The sequence below is a fragment of the Scophthalmus maximus genome, chromosome 17 (genome assembly GCF_022379125.1).
Source record: "Scophthalmus maximus strain ysfricsl-2021 chromosome 17, ASM2237912v1, whole genome shotgun sequence".
Taxonomy (NCBI): domain Eukaryota; kingdom Metazoa; phylum Chordata; class Actinopteri; order Pleuronectiformes; family Scophthalmidae; genus Scophthalmus; species Scophthalmus maximus.
The window spans coordinates 10,288,342-10,302,500 of record NC_061531.1 but is presented as its reverse complement, the minus strand read 5'-3'; the positions used below and the strand labels follow the sequence as shown (position 1 = coordinate 10,302,500).

The 14,159-nt window shown below is 43.5% G+C and overlaps 1 protein-coding gene across 3 annotated transcripts in view; it reads left to right on the top strand.

The window, feature by feature from the left end:
• The window catches only part of baiap2l1b (BAR/IMD domain containing adaptor protein 2 like 1b), a 25,538-nt gene extending 11,478 nt beyond the window's left edge, over positions 1-14,060 (top strand). For all 3 annotated transcript variants that reach the window (XM_047328066.1, XM_035615427.2, XM_035615426.2), the window contains 9 exons: positions 364-498; positions 3,483-3,635; positions 3,890-4,045; positions 4,355-4,466; positions 4,778-4,994; positions 7,168-7,230; positions 8,111-8,324; positions 12,871-12,917; positions 13,012-14,060. In XM_047328066.1, coding sequence (XP_047184022.1) covers positions 364-498; positions 3,483-3,635; positions 3,890-4,045; positions 4,355-4,466; positions 4,778-4,994; positions 7,168-7,230; positions 8,111-8,324; positions 12,871-12,917; positions 13,012-13,084 — 1,170 coding nt within the window. In that variant the 3' untranslated portion in view covers positions 13,085-14,060. The remainder of the gene's footprint in view (positions 1-363; positions 499-3,482; positions 3,636-3,889; positions 4,046-4,354; positions 4,467-4,777; positions 4,995-7,167; positions 7,231-8,110; positions 8,325-12,870; positions 12,918-13,011) is intronic.
• The last annotated feature ends 99 nt before the right edge of the window (positions 14,061-14,159 follow it).

Here is a 14,159-nt window from a genome sequence, read left to right as displayed (position 1 = left end):
CATTTACATAAAATTAAGTATAATAAGGACCATAAGGTTTTTATGGTTCTCTGTGAAATTTACATTTTCGTCAAACAACGAATTGAACCAATTGAACACATTACATCAAATCAATGAGAGTGAAATGACAATAGTGATAATGTGTTTCAGAATGACACATGCCGGCAAAAAAGTGTGATTTTTCTTATGTGAAGCAAACTAATGAGTGTGTATGTCACGTGTCCAACATGTGTTTCAACTCCATTGAAATTTCAAACCTGTAATGAACAAGTCATTGTGAAGTTGCAAATTCCCTCTTTATTTTTTGCTAAGTGACATGATTGTCATGTTCCAGCATTCACATGTACCTGTCCTCTGCTTCAGGCCACATATAAGAGGTATCAGATGGAGCACAAGATGAAGCAGGACTCCCTGGAGAGGTCCCAGTCAGACCTGAAGAAGTTGAGAAGAAAGAGCCAAGGCAAGAATGCCAACAAGTACGAGAACAGGGAGAGCGAGGTGAGACAAACATAGAGGCGCCAACAGATGCATGACACGTACATGGATTCTCTTCTCTTTGAGATACACACACACACACACACACACACAGACACACACACACACACACACACGCACACACACGCAAACACAAGTGTGTTCTTATGTGCATAGACATAATTACACAGACACTCAATCATTCCCAAACCTTGCACCTGAGACGCAGCATGTCAAAGCCACTGTAACAGTAGTTGGGGACAATGTGCAAAGTGTCTGCTCTGTGCAGTCATGCAGAAGAAAAGCTCCATGTTTGTTGTTGCCTGCCTGCACCTCGTATACATCCGCATGCGGTCCTCTCATGCGCCAACCTTGCTCCACCCGCGTGCGCACACTGATAACACTGGACGCGCATATGCCGAAGCAAGCGAACAGCGAGCAATGTTTGAATTTCACCAGAGTTACTGGATATAAACTTCTGTACAATCTGTACAATTATCTACACAGACTTGCACTCAACTGCTGCACAGTCGCCACATTGTTCCAACCAAAGGAAATAGCTTTTAAGTAAAAGCAAACGTATTCACAGTAACACTTTGCTGCCGTGTCCGCTCAGAAGAGGGGTTATTCATTCTGTTGGACCTCTGAGACATGTTTGTTTAGTGCAGAACCTTAGCAGCCTAATTTAAATGCTCCTCTCTAGTTTTATATCTGAGCCGGATTAGTTGTTTTTCAGGTCCCTTATCAGCACAAGTAATGTGCTTTGAGCTTAATGTTTGTATATTTTGTTTGTATGTTTTCTATATTCAAATTCACAGATGCCCCGAGGCGCTTTTTGTATTTCGTGCCAATTCTGGCTAGAAGTGTTGGTGATACAAATCATACTTGGTCCATTTTTCCGGGGGGGAAAAGGATTTTCTCGTACACATGGTTTAACTTGTTGTACATAATGAATCGCTGTGGAATGTGAAGTCCTAACAGACAGTTTAAGTTGTTATTATGTGATGCCATCACCACACCCAAACTGTGACACTGCAGAATGACAATTGCAGACGGGTTTGAGCTCAGAGCTGCGACCCTGAGGGCTGTGGATCTTACTAAACCTGCCTTACATCGTGTGTTTGTGCGCATCTTTGCATGTTCAAGGGTTTGTGTGTTCTGCCAGCAAGTTCAACCCTACCAAAAGAACATAGAAATGACAGAGAGTGAGATAGAGAAACCCAAAATGGATTTATGGATGTTAATAAATTAGTGCATTGTCATTATCTTTTTAAAGGTTATTGGAGCTTTTATCTTCTGGAAAAATGGTAACACTTCCTCAAGTTAATGTGTAGAACCTTTTTATATATATGCAGTAAGTTGCTGGGCTGTGTGACTTTAAATGTACACATGCTATGATCTGGAGCTGTAGCTCTCGGGGAAGACAAAATTATTTATTTTAACAATTGCTTCAGTCATTTTTCAGCAAGTAATAGTGCGATAATTCTAAACATTCTCTTTCAGCCTCACGTGAATATTGACTGCTTTCCTTTTTAAACTGAGTAACTTTTGGATTGGGAATTCATCTTTGGCTCTGCGATTTGTTTTTCGTATTTGAAATATATATATATATATATATATATATATATATATATATATATATATATATATATTATAGGTTAACCAATTAAATGATGAATCAAAGGAATGACTAGACGATTATTACGAAGAATGAAAAGTATAGAAAGCTCTGAATAGCATTAATCCCCAATCATTGCAAAAATCAATATTAGAGCAGAATCTGAGGAATCAAAGTTTGCTTCACAAACAAGCCTTGAACGTATTATTTCATCCACCACAGATTCCTGGTAAATAAAGTCTTCAGACATTAACGGCGACGAGGGTTGTAAGAGCTGAATAGAGTGTGTGTGTGTGTGTGTGTGTGTGTGTGTGTGTGTGTGTGTGTGTGTGTGTGTGTGTGTGTGTGTGTGTGTGTGTGTGTGTGTGTGTGTGTGTGTGTGTGTGTGTGTGTGTGTGTGTGTGTGTGTGGTGTGTGTGTGTGTGTGTGTGTGTGTGTGTGTGTGTGTGTGTGTGTGTGTGTGTGTGAGTGTGTGTGTGTGTGTGTGTGTCATTGTATATAAGATCATTAACAGGCGTGCCTATTCCAGCCAGTTGGATGAGGATGACAATATTGATCTCAAGAAGACAATTGGTTTCACTATTACAACTATGTATGTAGCTAGAAAATGATACAAATGTATTGCATACATTGCAATAATCCTGCATTAGCACTAGTAAGACATTAATATGATTCAGTATTGTTCCAAACAGTAGTAGTTTTTTTTCCGAATCTATTCTTCTCCTGTGAGTTCACTCATATCTCCATTTACTACAGTAACAAAACTCTTTGTGTTTGTGCTTGTTCACGAAAGAAACGTCAAGTTAACCAACACATTATGGATGACGAAATAAGTTTTAGATTTGATGAAATGATCAAAGCCGAGGATGAGATTTCAGAAAAGTGTGCTGTCGCTTTGCTCATGGACATTGTCAGGGCTTCTTCGTTAATAATCACAGGCTGTCAGTGTAGATAAGACCGTGCAAGTGTCCCTCTCCCTCCTCTTGCTCTGTCCTTTCACGAGACACTAATGGCGGCCCAATGTGTCAATACAGTAAACTCTGGACTAATAACACCTCTTCTGCAAGACAGAGATTAGGGTATTCAGTCAGGGACCGTGCTCCTTTCTTGTTGTTTGTCCTTGTCGGATTTGCATATAGGTTGGCAGTGAAAGGGCCTTGATGGCCGCAGACCATGTGCACAGGGAGATAAGACGACATGATGATCTATTCCAGATGGTAGTTTGTAAGACAGAAACTGTGGCTTTCTAATGAAAAGCCTGTTAATCCTTTAAAAGAGACTGGAATCACATTTGCTTCTGCACGCGTAGACTCTGAACTTGCATGTATTGTGCAAAGTATTGCATTTGTTCAAGTGAATCACCTGTGTGTGCACGTGTGTTTGTTGTCAGTGCCTGGAAACGTTGACGAGCCGTCAGATGGACATGCAGTTGTTCACCGCGGACGGCTGCAAGGAGGCTCTGCTGGAGGAGAAGAGACGCTTCTGTTTCCTGGTGGACAAACACTGTCTGTTCTCCTACCAGTTCGCTTCCTTCCATGACAAGGTACAAGTCACTTAACTGGCCCGCATGAAAGCTTTCTTTACGTTTGATATAATATGTCGTTGATGTTTCACTCTCCTCCGGATAATATCACTGTTTACCGGACAGAGAAAACCTTCGAGACAGCAGCCAGATCAATTTATTCCAAAACCCACCACGCTTCGTGTTACCATAGTGATGAAAAATGTGTGCACATTTGCCACTGATTACTCATTTTTCTTTAAATATCTATACTTATGCCCTTGCCTGCTGGACAGGCCAGAGACATACTGACGGCGAAGCTGAGCAGCTGGCAGGACCAGTGCAACGACGCCACCAACATGCCAGAGAGCGTGTTGTCGATGATCGAGGGGCTGCGGGCGCCGGTCACCATCACACCGCTGCCATCTCCCTCCCCGTCTCAGCGCAGCCTGGTATGATGGGAGGGTTGAGGGTATAAAAATAAAGACACGGCCTTGTGCTATGTTATATATGTTGCTGCCTTGTGTCGCCCAAGTGCAGTTTTCCTCATGTACGCTGTGCGGTACAGCGACAATATATTTCAAAAACTGCTCATGATGGAAACCGAATAATGACTCCTCCTGTAGAGGAGATGATGTGAGCACCTAAATGTGCAGGTTTTTAAGACGGAGATTCATATTGATGTATTTAAAAACCAGTACTGGCCTTACACCTGCATAGCTGCCGACATGCTAACGTTATGTCCAACGGTCCTGTGACAGAACATTGGCTCTCTGATGGCTCCGCCTCTGAAGCCTCAGACCAGCCCTCTGGCGAACATGTTCACCCAGGAGAAAGCTGCCACTGTAACCGCCACCACCAACAACAGCACAGGTATTATAATTGTATGACTTATGATGTTCCTGTAAGCTTGTGCTTTTTAAGTGAGTACAGTGCAAAAACCATCAGTTCTTTGCTGAAATTGTGACTGACCTTTGTCTTGCCTGGAACAATAGTGCCTGCTTCACTCAGCTCTGAATAGTTATCACTTTTTTTATTTAAAGGAGTTTTACTGCTAATTTCCTGAAACCCATTTCTGGATAAAATGTTTGTATCAAACGAATGGTAGTTATAAATGATTGCTGCTTCTTTTGTTTGTCTTCCATTACTCTTCATCATTCTCTTTCTTCCGTCCACAATTCCAGCTCATGGGAACGGTGAGGAGAAAAGTCTCCCCAGGTCCATGTCTGTCGCGACGGGCCTCAACAATATCGTGGAGAGGCCTCGCGTGCGCACCATCTTCCCCCACGCTGCCGGCAACAACAGCACACTGCTCAGCTTCGACGAGGGCGACGTCATCATCCTGCTCATCCCCGAGGAGAGGGACGGGTGGATGTACGGTGAACTGGAGAAGAACGGAAAGTGAGTGGAACCACACATGTTGCATTTGTCTGGATGTTGCAAGGCTATAATCACACAAATAAGGGAAGTTATGTGCACATGCAGCACTGCACATAGGAATGTGATCGCATGTGTGATGCTATCGCTCTGTGAACGTATAATATTTATTTGTAATGAACATCTCTGTTAGTCGTTTTAAAAATGCCTGTCAGGTTCCTCTGTCCTGCTAATATTCAGGAGATCGTCATGCGTTGGACTGCGCTGTCCGAAATCTGGCCAGATGGTCCCTTACCTGATTGTTGATGCCAGCCATGTAGCTCATTGAGTGATGCTTGAGCTGGAACCCTCACTGATAAGTAAATCTAACTAAAGTATGGCCTGAGGGCGGGATGTGCGATGGCCGAGAGAGAGGTTCAGAGGTACCACCTGCTCGCTCACACATGCAGGCGCCAACCAAGCCCGTTCTCCCCAGGTCTCTGATGTCTGACTTTTTTAAAGAGGGATTTGATCTGAAGCCCTTGGAAGTGTGTTTTTTGAATTTTAATCATTCATCAGGTTTGATCTTCATCTCTATCAAGGGAAATTACCTGGCTGATATATACCCCCCCCCCCCCCCCCCCCACACACACACACACCCTAAAAAAGGAAAAACAACTGATCAAGGGGCAGAAAAGAATAATTTTTAAAGTTAAGTTTTCTTCTAAAGTGTGGCTGTCGCTTAGTAAAACTTTGGTGCTGCTGCGAGCTGCGTGAGCAGGAGCCGAAAGTCTTAAAAAGTGTATCTCATCGGGTTTATCAGAAGACGGCATTTGGAGAGATGGGCCTACATGTCCTGCAGGAGGTTCGGCTTAGATCCTTTTGGGTCTCTCGCGGGGTTTTCTTCCTTTGTCTTATATCAGCTTTGATTGTGTATCCCGGCAACTTGCCTGGCAACAAGTACATGGATTCCAATACCCACACACAGTATTGATGGACTGAGGAATGAATGTCAGCGAGAGAGGGAGCTACATTGGAATCAGAGTGAGTGAGAAATGCAGTGGTAATGCATTACGCACCATGGCAACGTTTGACAAAGAATAATATCAAACTTGTGACAATGCATATTACCATCATCATTTCCTTCCCCACTTAAATTTGATCATCTTGTCTTATCATCCAAACCAGTTAGCAGTCACGAGGGGCAGTAAACACCCCTGGCTACCTGTATTAGCGAGCTGTCCTTGAGCAAGGTTTTTTTATTCATGTCAAGTTTTTTCAGTGAACCTGTTCAGTGACCAGCGGTAACACTGGTGCCGGAAAGGAGCATGTGTTCTGATTGGAAAACCCTTCCCTACATAAATAATAGCTATTATAAATATGAGTGTGATTGAGTGAGGTGTGTTTTCCAGTCTTTTGATTAGAGCTACACGAAGGAAACGCCTGTTCCTTTGGCCATATGTGCAAATATTAACATTTATGCACATGGAGGGAGAGGCTGATTACGAACAATCTTGTTCCCATAACAATACAATGACACACAGTCCTTGGTCTGATCTTCAGCTCTATGACGAATGATTTCTTATTGAGGAATTGACTCATTTATTTGATAAGGATACAAATAAGGATTCATCCAAGTTACAAATGAACTCTTGGTGATTTGTGTCAGCTCGGCAGGTTTGAGACCTTTCCTACAAGATAGATTCATTCAAGTCATTGATTAGAAAAGATTGAAATTTAATGAGACTCCAGCCAATTGTTGAGAAAGAGAAAAATCCAGCAAAATATAGCAAAGAAAATGTTGAATGGTTCCATTTGATGAAATCTGTTCGCAAAACAGAGGCATCCATTCATCGGCAAGTCTTTTCTTTGATGGATTCCCGCTTTCTGCCACCAGGGTTACCATGGATACCCTTACAGTATATACAACAATCAGGAGAACTATAGTAGCTCTACAATATCTCAACAATACTCATTGTAGGGCTGGAGAAACATATCTGCCCCCGTAACCGTGTCCTCATCCTTTCTGCCTGTCTCTTGATTAGAAGATTGGGAAGCCTTTGATTAGAGGGCAGAGCGGCCGAGCTCTTCACCAATCAGTCAGAGATGTTTTCAGATTCCTGTTCAATGAGAGCTGATTTTGAGGCTGACAGTCGCATTAAGCACAGATGTAATCATTCCTAACCTGGCTTCGCTCTCTTTTGTCCCTGTTTTGCAGGAGGGGCTGGTTCCCTTCATCTTACTGCCTGGCGCTCTCGGAGCCACTCATGAATGACAACAGGTAAGGGGACTCCACGTTCCAGCCAACACACACACACACACACACACACACACACACACACACACACTAGCAGGTTTCATGTTACAGCCTGCTGTATTGTTGGCAGTGTTTCCTCTAGTTACCCCTGTTAACCTCTCTAATCCTATGGGCGACTCTCCCATTGCTCAACCTTTGATTCCTTTTTGTGCTCAAACACTTTTCCAGTGTTTTTTATTTGATTATTTTTAGGAATCACAGACCCTAATAGAACTTTTGCTCATATATTGGTTTTGTAACACATCTGTGTGATTAAAATTATCAATCTAAAACTGGACTTTTCACACAGGCCCAGCAAAATGTGAGGAAACAGGATGTTGTGTGCCGCTTAACGGAGTTTGCTGCTGATGAGAGAGACGAGGGGAGGGGTTTCAGAGAGTTGACTCCAGGGCGTTTCTTCAAAGAGACTAATCCCTGTCGGATTAATTAATTAGATCTTAATGTGCTGCACCTCCCACAGAGAGGCTGCCAGACAACTGCAACCAGTCACGGAAATGCAAAGTTTAAACCATAACCACCGCCGGGGGACACAACAACAACACACATCTCATGACCTTGTCCTTTTGTCCTCATGAGGAACCTCCTCTGACCGTATGTAGGGCTGTATCTCATGACCCTGCCTGTGTCATGTCTATGAACTCAACATCAACTCTAAGACTGACCTTTACCTCATTATCAATCCTTAACTCAAAGTTACAGCCCTCGAATCTCAGAAGCTCACACACCCGACGGGAGAGTCCTGCAAAGTCTAATTAGTGGCCTTTTCCTCCACTTCACTGTCCTCTCTCCTCTCCCCTATAACTTCATCTTTCAACCGCCGCCTGTTTCTCCTCCTCCCCGACAGTGTGTCCGTGGCACCGTACCGCAGTCGAAGTGTGGTCGACCTGCACCATCAGGACACAGAGACGGATGAGGCGACCATGGTGCTCCCCCCGGCGGACTACAGTGACAGATCGCAGCGCAACGCGGTGAAGAACAGCGCCGTCACCACAAATAACAACCACCAGCACTCCCCCACGCCCTCTGCAGCCTCTTCCTCCTCGTCCGATCACAACACGGTCAGTCAGGGGGGCGGGTGATTCGGTTTACATGCATTCATCTGACATTTTCACGGTTTTGGAAAGAGTTTAAGGCACGTGTAAAGAATTCCACTAAGCCTCGCACAGTTAAGCCCCGCCTTTTTAAAAGTGATTGCTTTCAGAAATTTTATCAGGTCAGAACAATTGTCTTGAATTTCCAATTGCCAGACGTTTCCATCGTGCTGGCACGGCCCTGCCACAGTGCCGCCAGCCTCACCTGATACCTACTGTAGCATGACTACTGTACCCTCAGCTGTGCAGCCTTATCTTGCCTGCTAATGACAGTACCTGGGTGTGTGTGCGTGCGTGTGTGTGTCACATGAGCTTTTCATGTCTGTGTTGGAAACCTGACCTTACTCTGATACACTCATTGTCAGCTGACACACAATAAAAAAATCTATTATTTGGACTCGGAGACGCTTTAACACTGATGTTTGTTGTCGTTGCGTCAACTACTGTATGTTTCCGTGTCTCATGAAAAGCTGCAGGTGACGCACAAGGACAGACTGAAAAGTGCTTGTTCTGGATTTTTTTTTTTCATTCTATGATTGCAAAATCTCACTTAAGCTTCTTTAGTAAATGTTCTTTTTGAAATTTAGAAAACAAATGAAACGCTTTATTTTATCGTCTTTGAGAAACATTCAAAATTAAACATTCGCATCTGACTCAGACAATCTGCTGCTGCTCTGACATAAGTGAAACTCCGGAAAATGTCAGGGCCCGATTTTCCGGACATTTTCATCTTTCGCCTGAAAACAGCCTAAGAAAGGCATAGGGCATAAAATTAGCCATTTTCCTGCTGTACTCTGAAAGCCTGTCCAAACCTGATTGTCCCAGGACTCATCCTCACTTGAGTCAGCGGAAGAGTAGGACACAGCTGTCGAGAAGATGGCCTTTGGTACAGTAATCCCTGGTGCGTTGATAATGGGTCTCCAGGAGACTCCGTTTCCAGTAAGAGGCAGTAACACTGGGACAGACACGAGAACAGGGTCTGGGTCTGGCTGGGAGAATGAAGTCACCCGTGGTGCACACACACACACACACACACACACACACACACACACACACACACACACCACTTCTGTATCTCAGCAGCAGATGTTTTTGAATACATGCCTCCTCATGAATGTTTACATTCTTCCTTGTTTATATGGGATGCAATATTTTAGCCCTTTCCTATTCCAACATTGTCCTTACTTTACAAATACTCCATTTACATACTATGCAAAGTCTCCGCCGAACTTGCAAGGGCCCTTTCAGTTCCCCTGCGCTGGATTGATGTAAATGTGTTGCGGTATGTCAAGGTCATACACACATTGTTCTGACAGTGTTATATATGTTTGTGTGCGTGTGTGTGTTGTGCACATTTGACCCAGGTGGAGGTTCAGTGGTCAAATGGCTAAAAGAGAGACTTTACTCTTTCTCTGCAGTGTTTATTATTTACCACTTATTTGGTCTACAGCTCCCCTCATACATCCACCCTCAGGCCTGTCGGTCTACATCCGGCTTGCATCCCTCCATCACTGGCTCAGCATTAAATGGTGTACCCATCTTCCCTCTTTGTCGCGCTCTTTACTCTTTCAGTTTCTCTTGACGTTCTTTGTCTGTTTATCTCCACATCTGAACACTTATCTCTCCTTCAATACATACCTCTCTCTCTCTCTCTCTCTCTCTCTCTCTCTCTCTCTCTCTCTCCCCCTCCTTTTTCAGGGTCACTTTAAGTGAGGGTCACTTCCCGGGTGGTTTGTTCTCGACTCTTTTCTAGTGACTCTCAAACCGCTGCTTTAACTCTATTTAAATCACACAGTCACACACACACACAAGCACACAGACACACACACACACACACACACACACACACACACACAGATCCCAGAATACTCTTGCGTGTGGGAAAAGTTCTCTGTAGCGATGGTAGGTAATACACTGGTTTATGTTCAGCTCAGAGTATGAGTAGTGGGGGCGGGTGTGACTGAGTGTTGGTTTGTGCATGTTTGCGCCCATGTGTTTGATCGGTTAACGACTAGTTAGCAACTTTTAGGAACTTTATCGTCAGTATGACTCAGTGTGTGTGTGTGTGTGTGCGCCGCATCAGTTTATGTTCTGTTTGCGTGTGTTTTCCTGCACTTGTAGGTGTAAAGTGAATGTGAAGTGGATAATGGAGCCAAAATCACAACAACAGATTGTGTGTTATTAGCTTAAGCATTTTGTGTGTGTCTGTTTTTTTGTGAATTATATCAGATCACATTTTATTACCAATTAATGCAACAAAAGACTTTTGTCAATATTGCATGTCGGCCCACAGAAGGAAAGCTGACAGGAGGGGGTTACCCTGGAAAGCACTGTCACCATGAGAGAAAAATGCACCCTCACTGGTTTGCTGCTTTGTGTGGAGGAAAAGATAATGACTATATATTTAGAGGATGGAGAGAGATCTGAGAGATTGAGGTCAACAGAGAAAGTTAAAGGAGCAAACACAATTTTGACCTCCGGGTTCAGTATCAGTGAAACAGGAAAGAAAAGACATGGTGAAGACAATCTTGGTTCCCTGACCGAGCTAGGAGTTATTGTGTTAAATGCACACTATTATTCTGTATGAAACTGCAGTTTATAGTTCAGTAGCAAGAAAAAGTAAGGGAAAAATGTTATCTTCATTTATGTATGAATGTAAGGTACAACAACGCAAAAACACCAACTATTTTAACTAATAACACACAAATCAGTGTGTTGTTCTTCTCTGTACTCAATGCATTAACAGTGTAGATTAAGTATGTGAACCCCGAGGATAATGACAAAAAGAAGTAAATGGTGTCCGGAGTTAACAAACCTGGAGTCCAATCAGTGAAGCCAAATTTGAGCTCCTTTAACTAACTCTGGCATTTTGACTTTGCTGTTTATAAGAAGCATCTGCTGATGATTTGCACAAAGCTGGAAAGGGTCAGAAAGTCCTCTCAGAGTTTTGATATTCAGGAGTTCCACAGTTCGACAAACTCTATAAATGGAGGCGATTTATTTCTTACTGTGGCTGTTTTCCCTAGAAGTGGGCGTCCTGCTAAGGCAGGTCAGTGAGGCAAAAACAGAAGTAACAGCTAAAGGCTTAAAGAAATCATTGGAGCTGGTTAATATTTTCTCAGAGGAAGCCTCGGTTCTACAGCAAACATGCACACACACCTGCTTTTGGGGAAAAGAAATTATGGACTGATGGCACACGCAGCACTACATATGGCATCAAAAGGGAAATGCATACCGATCTGTCCTTGTGAATAAAGGAATGAGCCCTCCACCAGCCCTGATTAATGCTGCATGATTTTGTAATCCAAACATCTGTAAGAGGAGGACAGATGTGAAACTGTGTGGGTGCCGTGGGAACTAACAGCTGACCCTGTGACAGGGATCTTGCAAAAGGCCGGAACACGTTGTACACGTCAGTCGCACGATCCACTCCTGACCTCTTGTGGAATATTTCAAGTACTGCAGGTTGAAGGCTGGGAGGCCTGTTGCCGGGAAGATCAACAATTTATGTTGAGCGCTTCCTCTTGAGTTCATAATACCATGGCTGTGCGGTAAACCACTCCCTAATTCTCTCATTCACCTCTCCTCGTGTAATAGACTCCAAGTAGTTTACTCTGTAGTGAGCAGTCATTTCCGATTTTGGACACTACATCGTTGTGTGTCACACAAAAAAACAACACTTTTTCGTTCAATTGTATGCATTTTCTGACAGAGGTTGATCCTCAAATATAGCTGGACTGTAAATACAGTCACAATAATCGCAAATAGGAAGTGATTTCACATGGGTGTGTTTCACAAGACACAGAAGAAACTATTGATTTGAAAAACACACTGTCACGTCGTGCTCATGCGTGCGTGTGACTGATGTTTGTGATGCTGCAGCTACATTCGTCTATTCCAAGCGGTCTTGTCTGTTAGACATACTGTAGTTGTCTAAGTTGTAACAAGGACCTATAAAGTTTTTGGTCTCTCCAGTGAGAATAATAACATGCCCCTTTTTCCCCCCTTTGGTTTGCTAATTCAATTTATGATTTCAACTGGGTGTAAACGCCGTATGCATCGTCATGTCATATTAGACTTTAGTCTGCAAAGATAAGCAAAAAAGAACTTTATGTTCAAATTATGTTTCTGTGAAAATGCCCTGCGTTCAGATTCGGTGGCTTTGACTCTGGCTCGTCATAAGACAACTACACGCAGTTGATGTGGAACAGGCTTGAAATTCCAGAAGGTCTAGATTCCACACGCTGTCTTGTGATATGATGCAGCACCGACTTTCACACACTCTCCCCAACCCATGTATTTACCCCGTGTGGCCACTCCTGCAGCCCAAAAGGCTCATTCTGGATGAGAATGTATATCAAACTGATGTAAATGCGTCAAAACTGGTGACAAATGGGGTGACTGTGGCATTTAAAGGGCAAATGTGTCGTAGATATGCACTGTAAAAATCGTGTTACAGCCAGTGTAGACCTTGGGACCCAGAGTTTATGGTGTATCTGTGTTTTCTCCACAGGCAGCCCAGCCCAACGGCATCTCGAGACCTGCGGCCGCTTACCTCGCGTAAGTCACAGAAGGACACCGACGGGATGACGTGCTTTTCCCTCTTTTCACGCAGACGCGCTCTCACGACTCATATCTGCTGCTTTTTCCACAGGGGAGGGAACCCGTTCGCCACAGTCCGGCTACGTCCAACTGTCACCAACGACCGCTCCGCACCGGTCATCTGATCTGTCCACATTTCCGCCCATCTTTTCGACTCCCACAAGTCCTCAACAACCTTCCAGTGTCCTCATGCCCAGGACATGCAGCTCTGCCCTGCCTTTTACTGACACAGCAGCTTCACCTGGTCTGGAGTTGAGAAAAAAACACTGGGAAAAAAACACAAGAAATGCCATTTTTAATCTGGTCTGGGATCCCCCATACTGCTGCAAACTCTGACATGGAAGTATTTTGGGAGTGTTTTATTTCCAGATCACATGCTTACATGTTTAAAGTAATGTATTTTCTGTCTATTTTTATTGTCCTTCTGTGTGTAGTGGCGGTATATTTAAATGACCGCATTCTTACCTGCACTTGAGAGCTAGACGAATAAAAAATGGTCAAGGAAAATGTTGCGACGTATTTAAGCTGTTCTGTGTCGCTTGTGCATCGGCGAAAAACAACCGTTCAAATCATTTCTGTTGCCATGGGACAGTAGAAGAATGTACTGAGGACTGGAAGACCTCTGTGTTGCACCCTCAGGTCCGTATGAAAATGCTACGACTCCTTATTGATGCTAAAAATGATATTGACTGTTGCAGCGGAGAGAAGATTGCAGACATTTAAAGAAATGCATTCTAAAAGGCACACAAGTGATCTTTATCCCCAAATCCCTCAAGTATATATATTTGTACATCAGATGATATAAATGTTTTCCTTTTGACATTGGATCCTTCAACTCTTAGTAGAGCTAGATGATCATGGAGACTTGGACGTTTGCCTTAATGACACATACGACACATACCTACTGTAAAGTACCATTTACCTGTTGCATCCCCGAGTGTGGATATGAGTTGTGGAACTCACTTCGTCAAATACACAGTGCAATCGCTTCTTTGTAATCGGCTTCGTAAGACCAGTTCGTACACTAATTTTTGGTCTTTGTCCCACGTTACACCCTGAATAGAATGTGCTGGAATGAAAAATAAAAGATTTATTTCTTCAGTTTGCCGTATGTTTGTTGTCATGCACAAGTGATATCTACACAGTGTCCGCATGGCTGTCATTATAATGCATTCCTTTGTTTGTATGAAAAGTAACGGC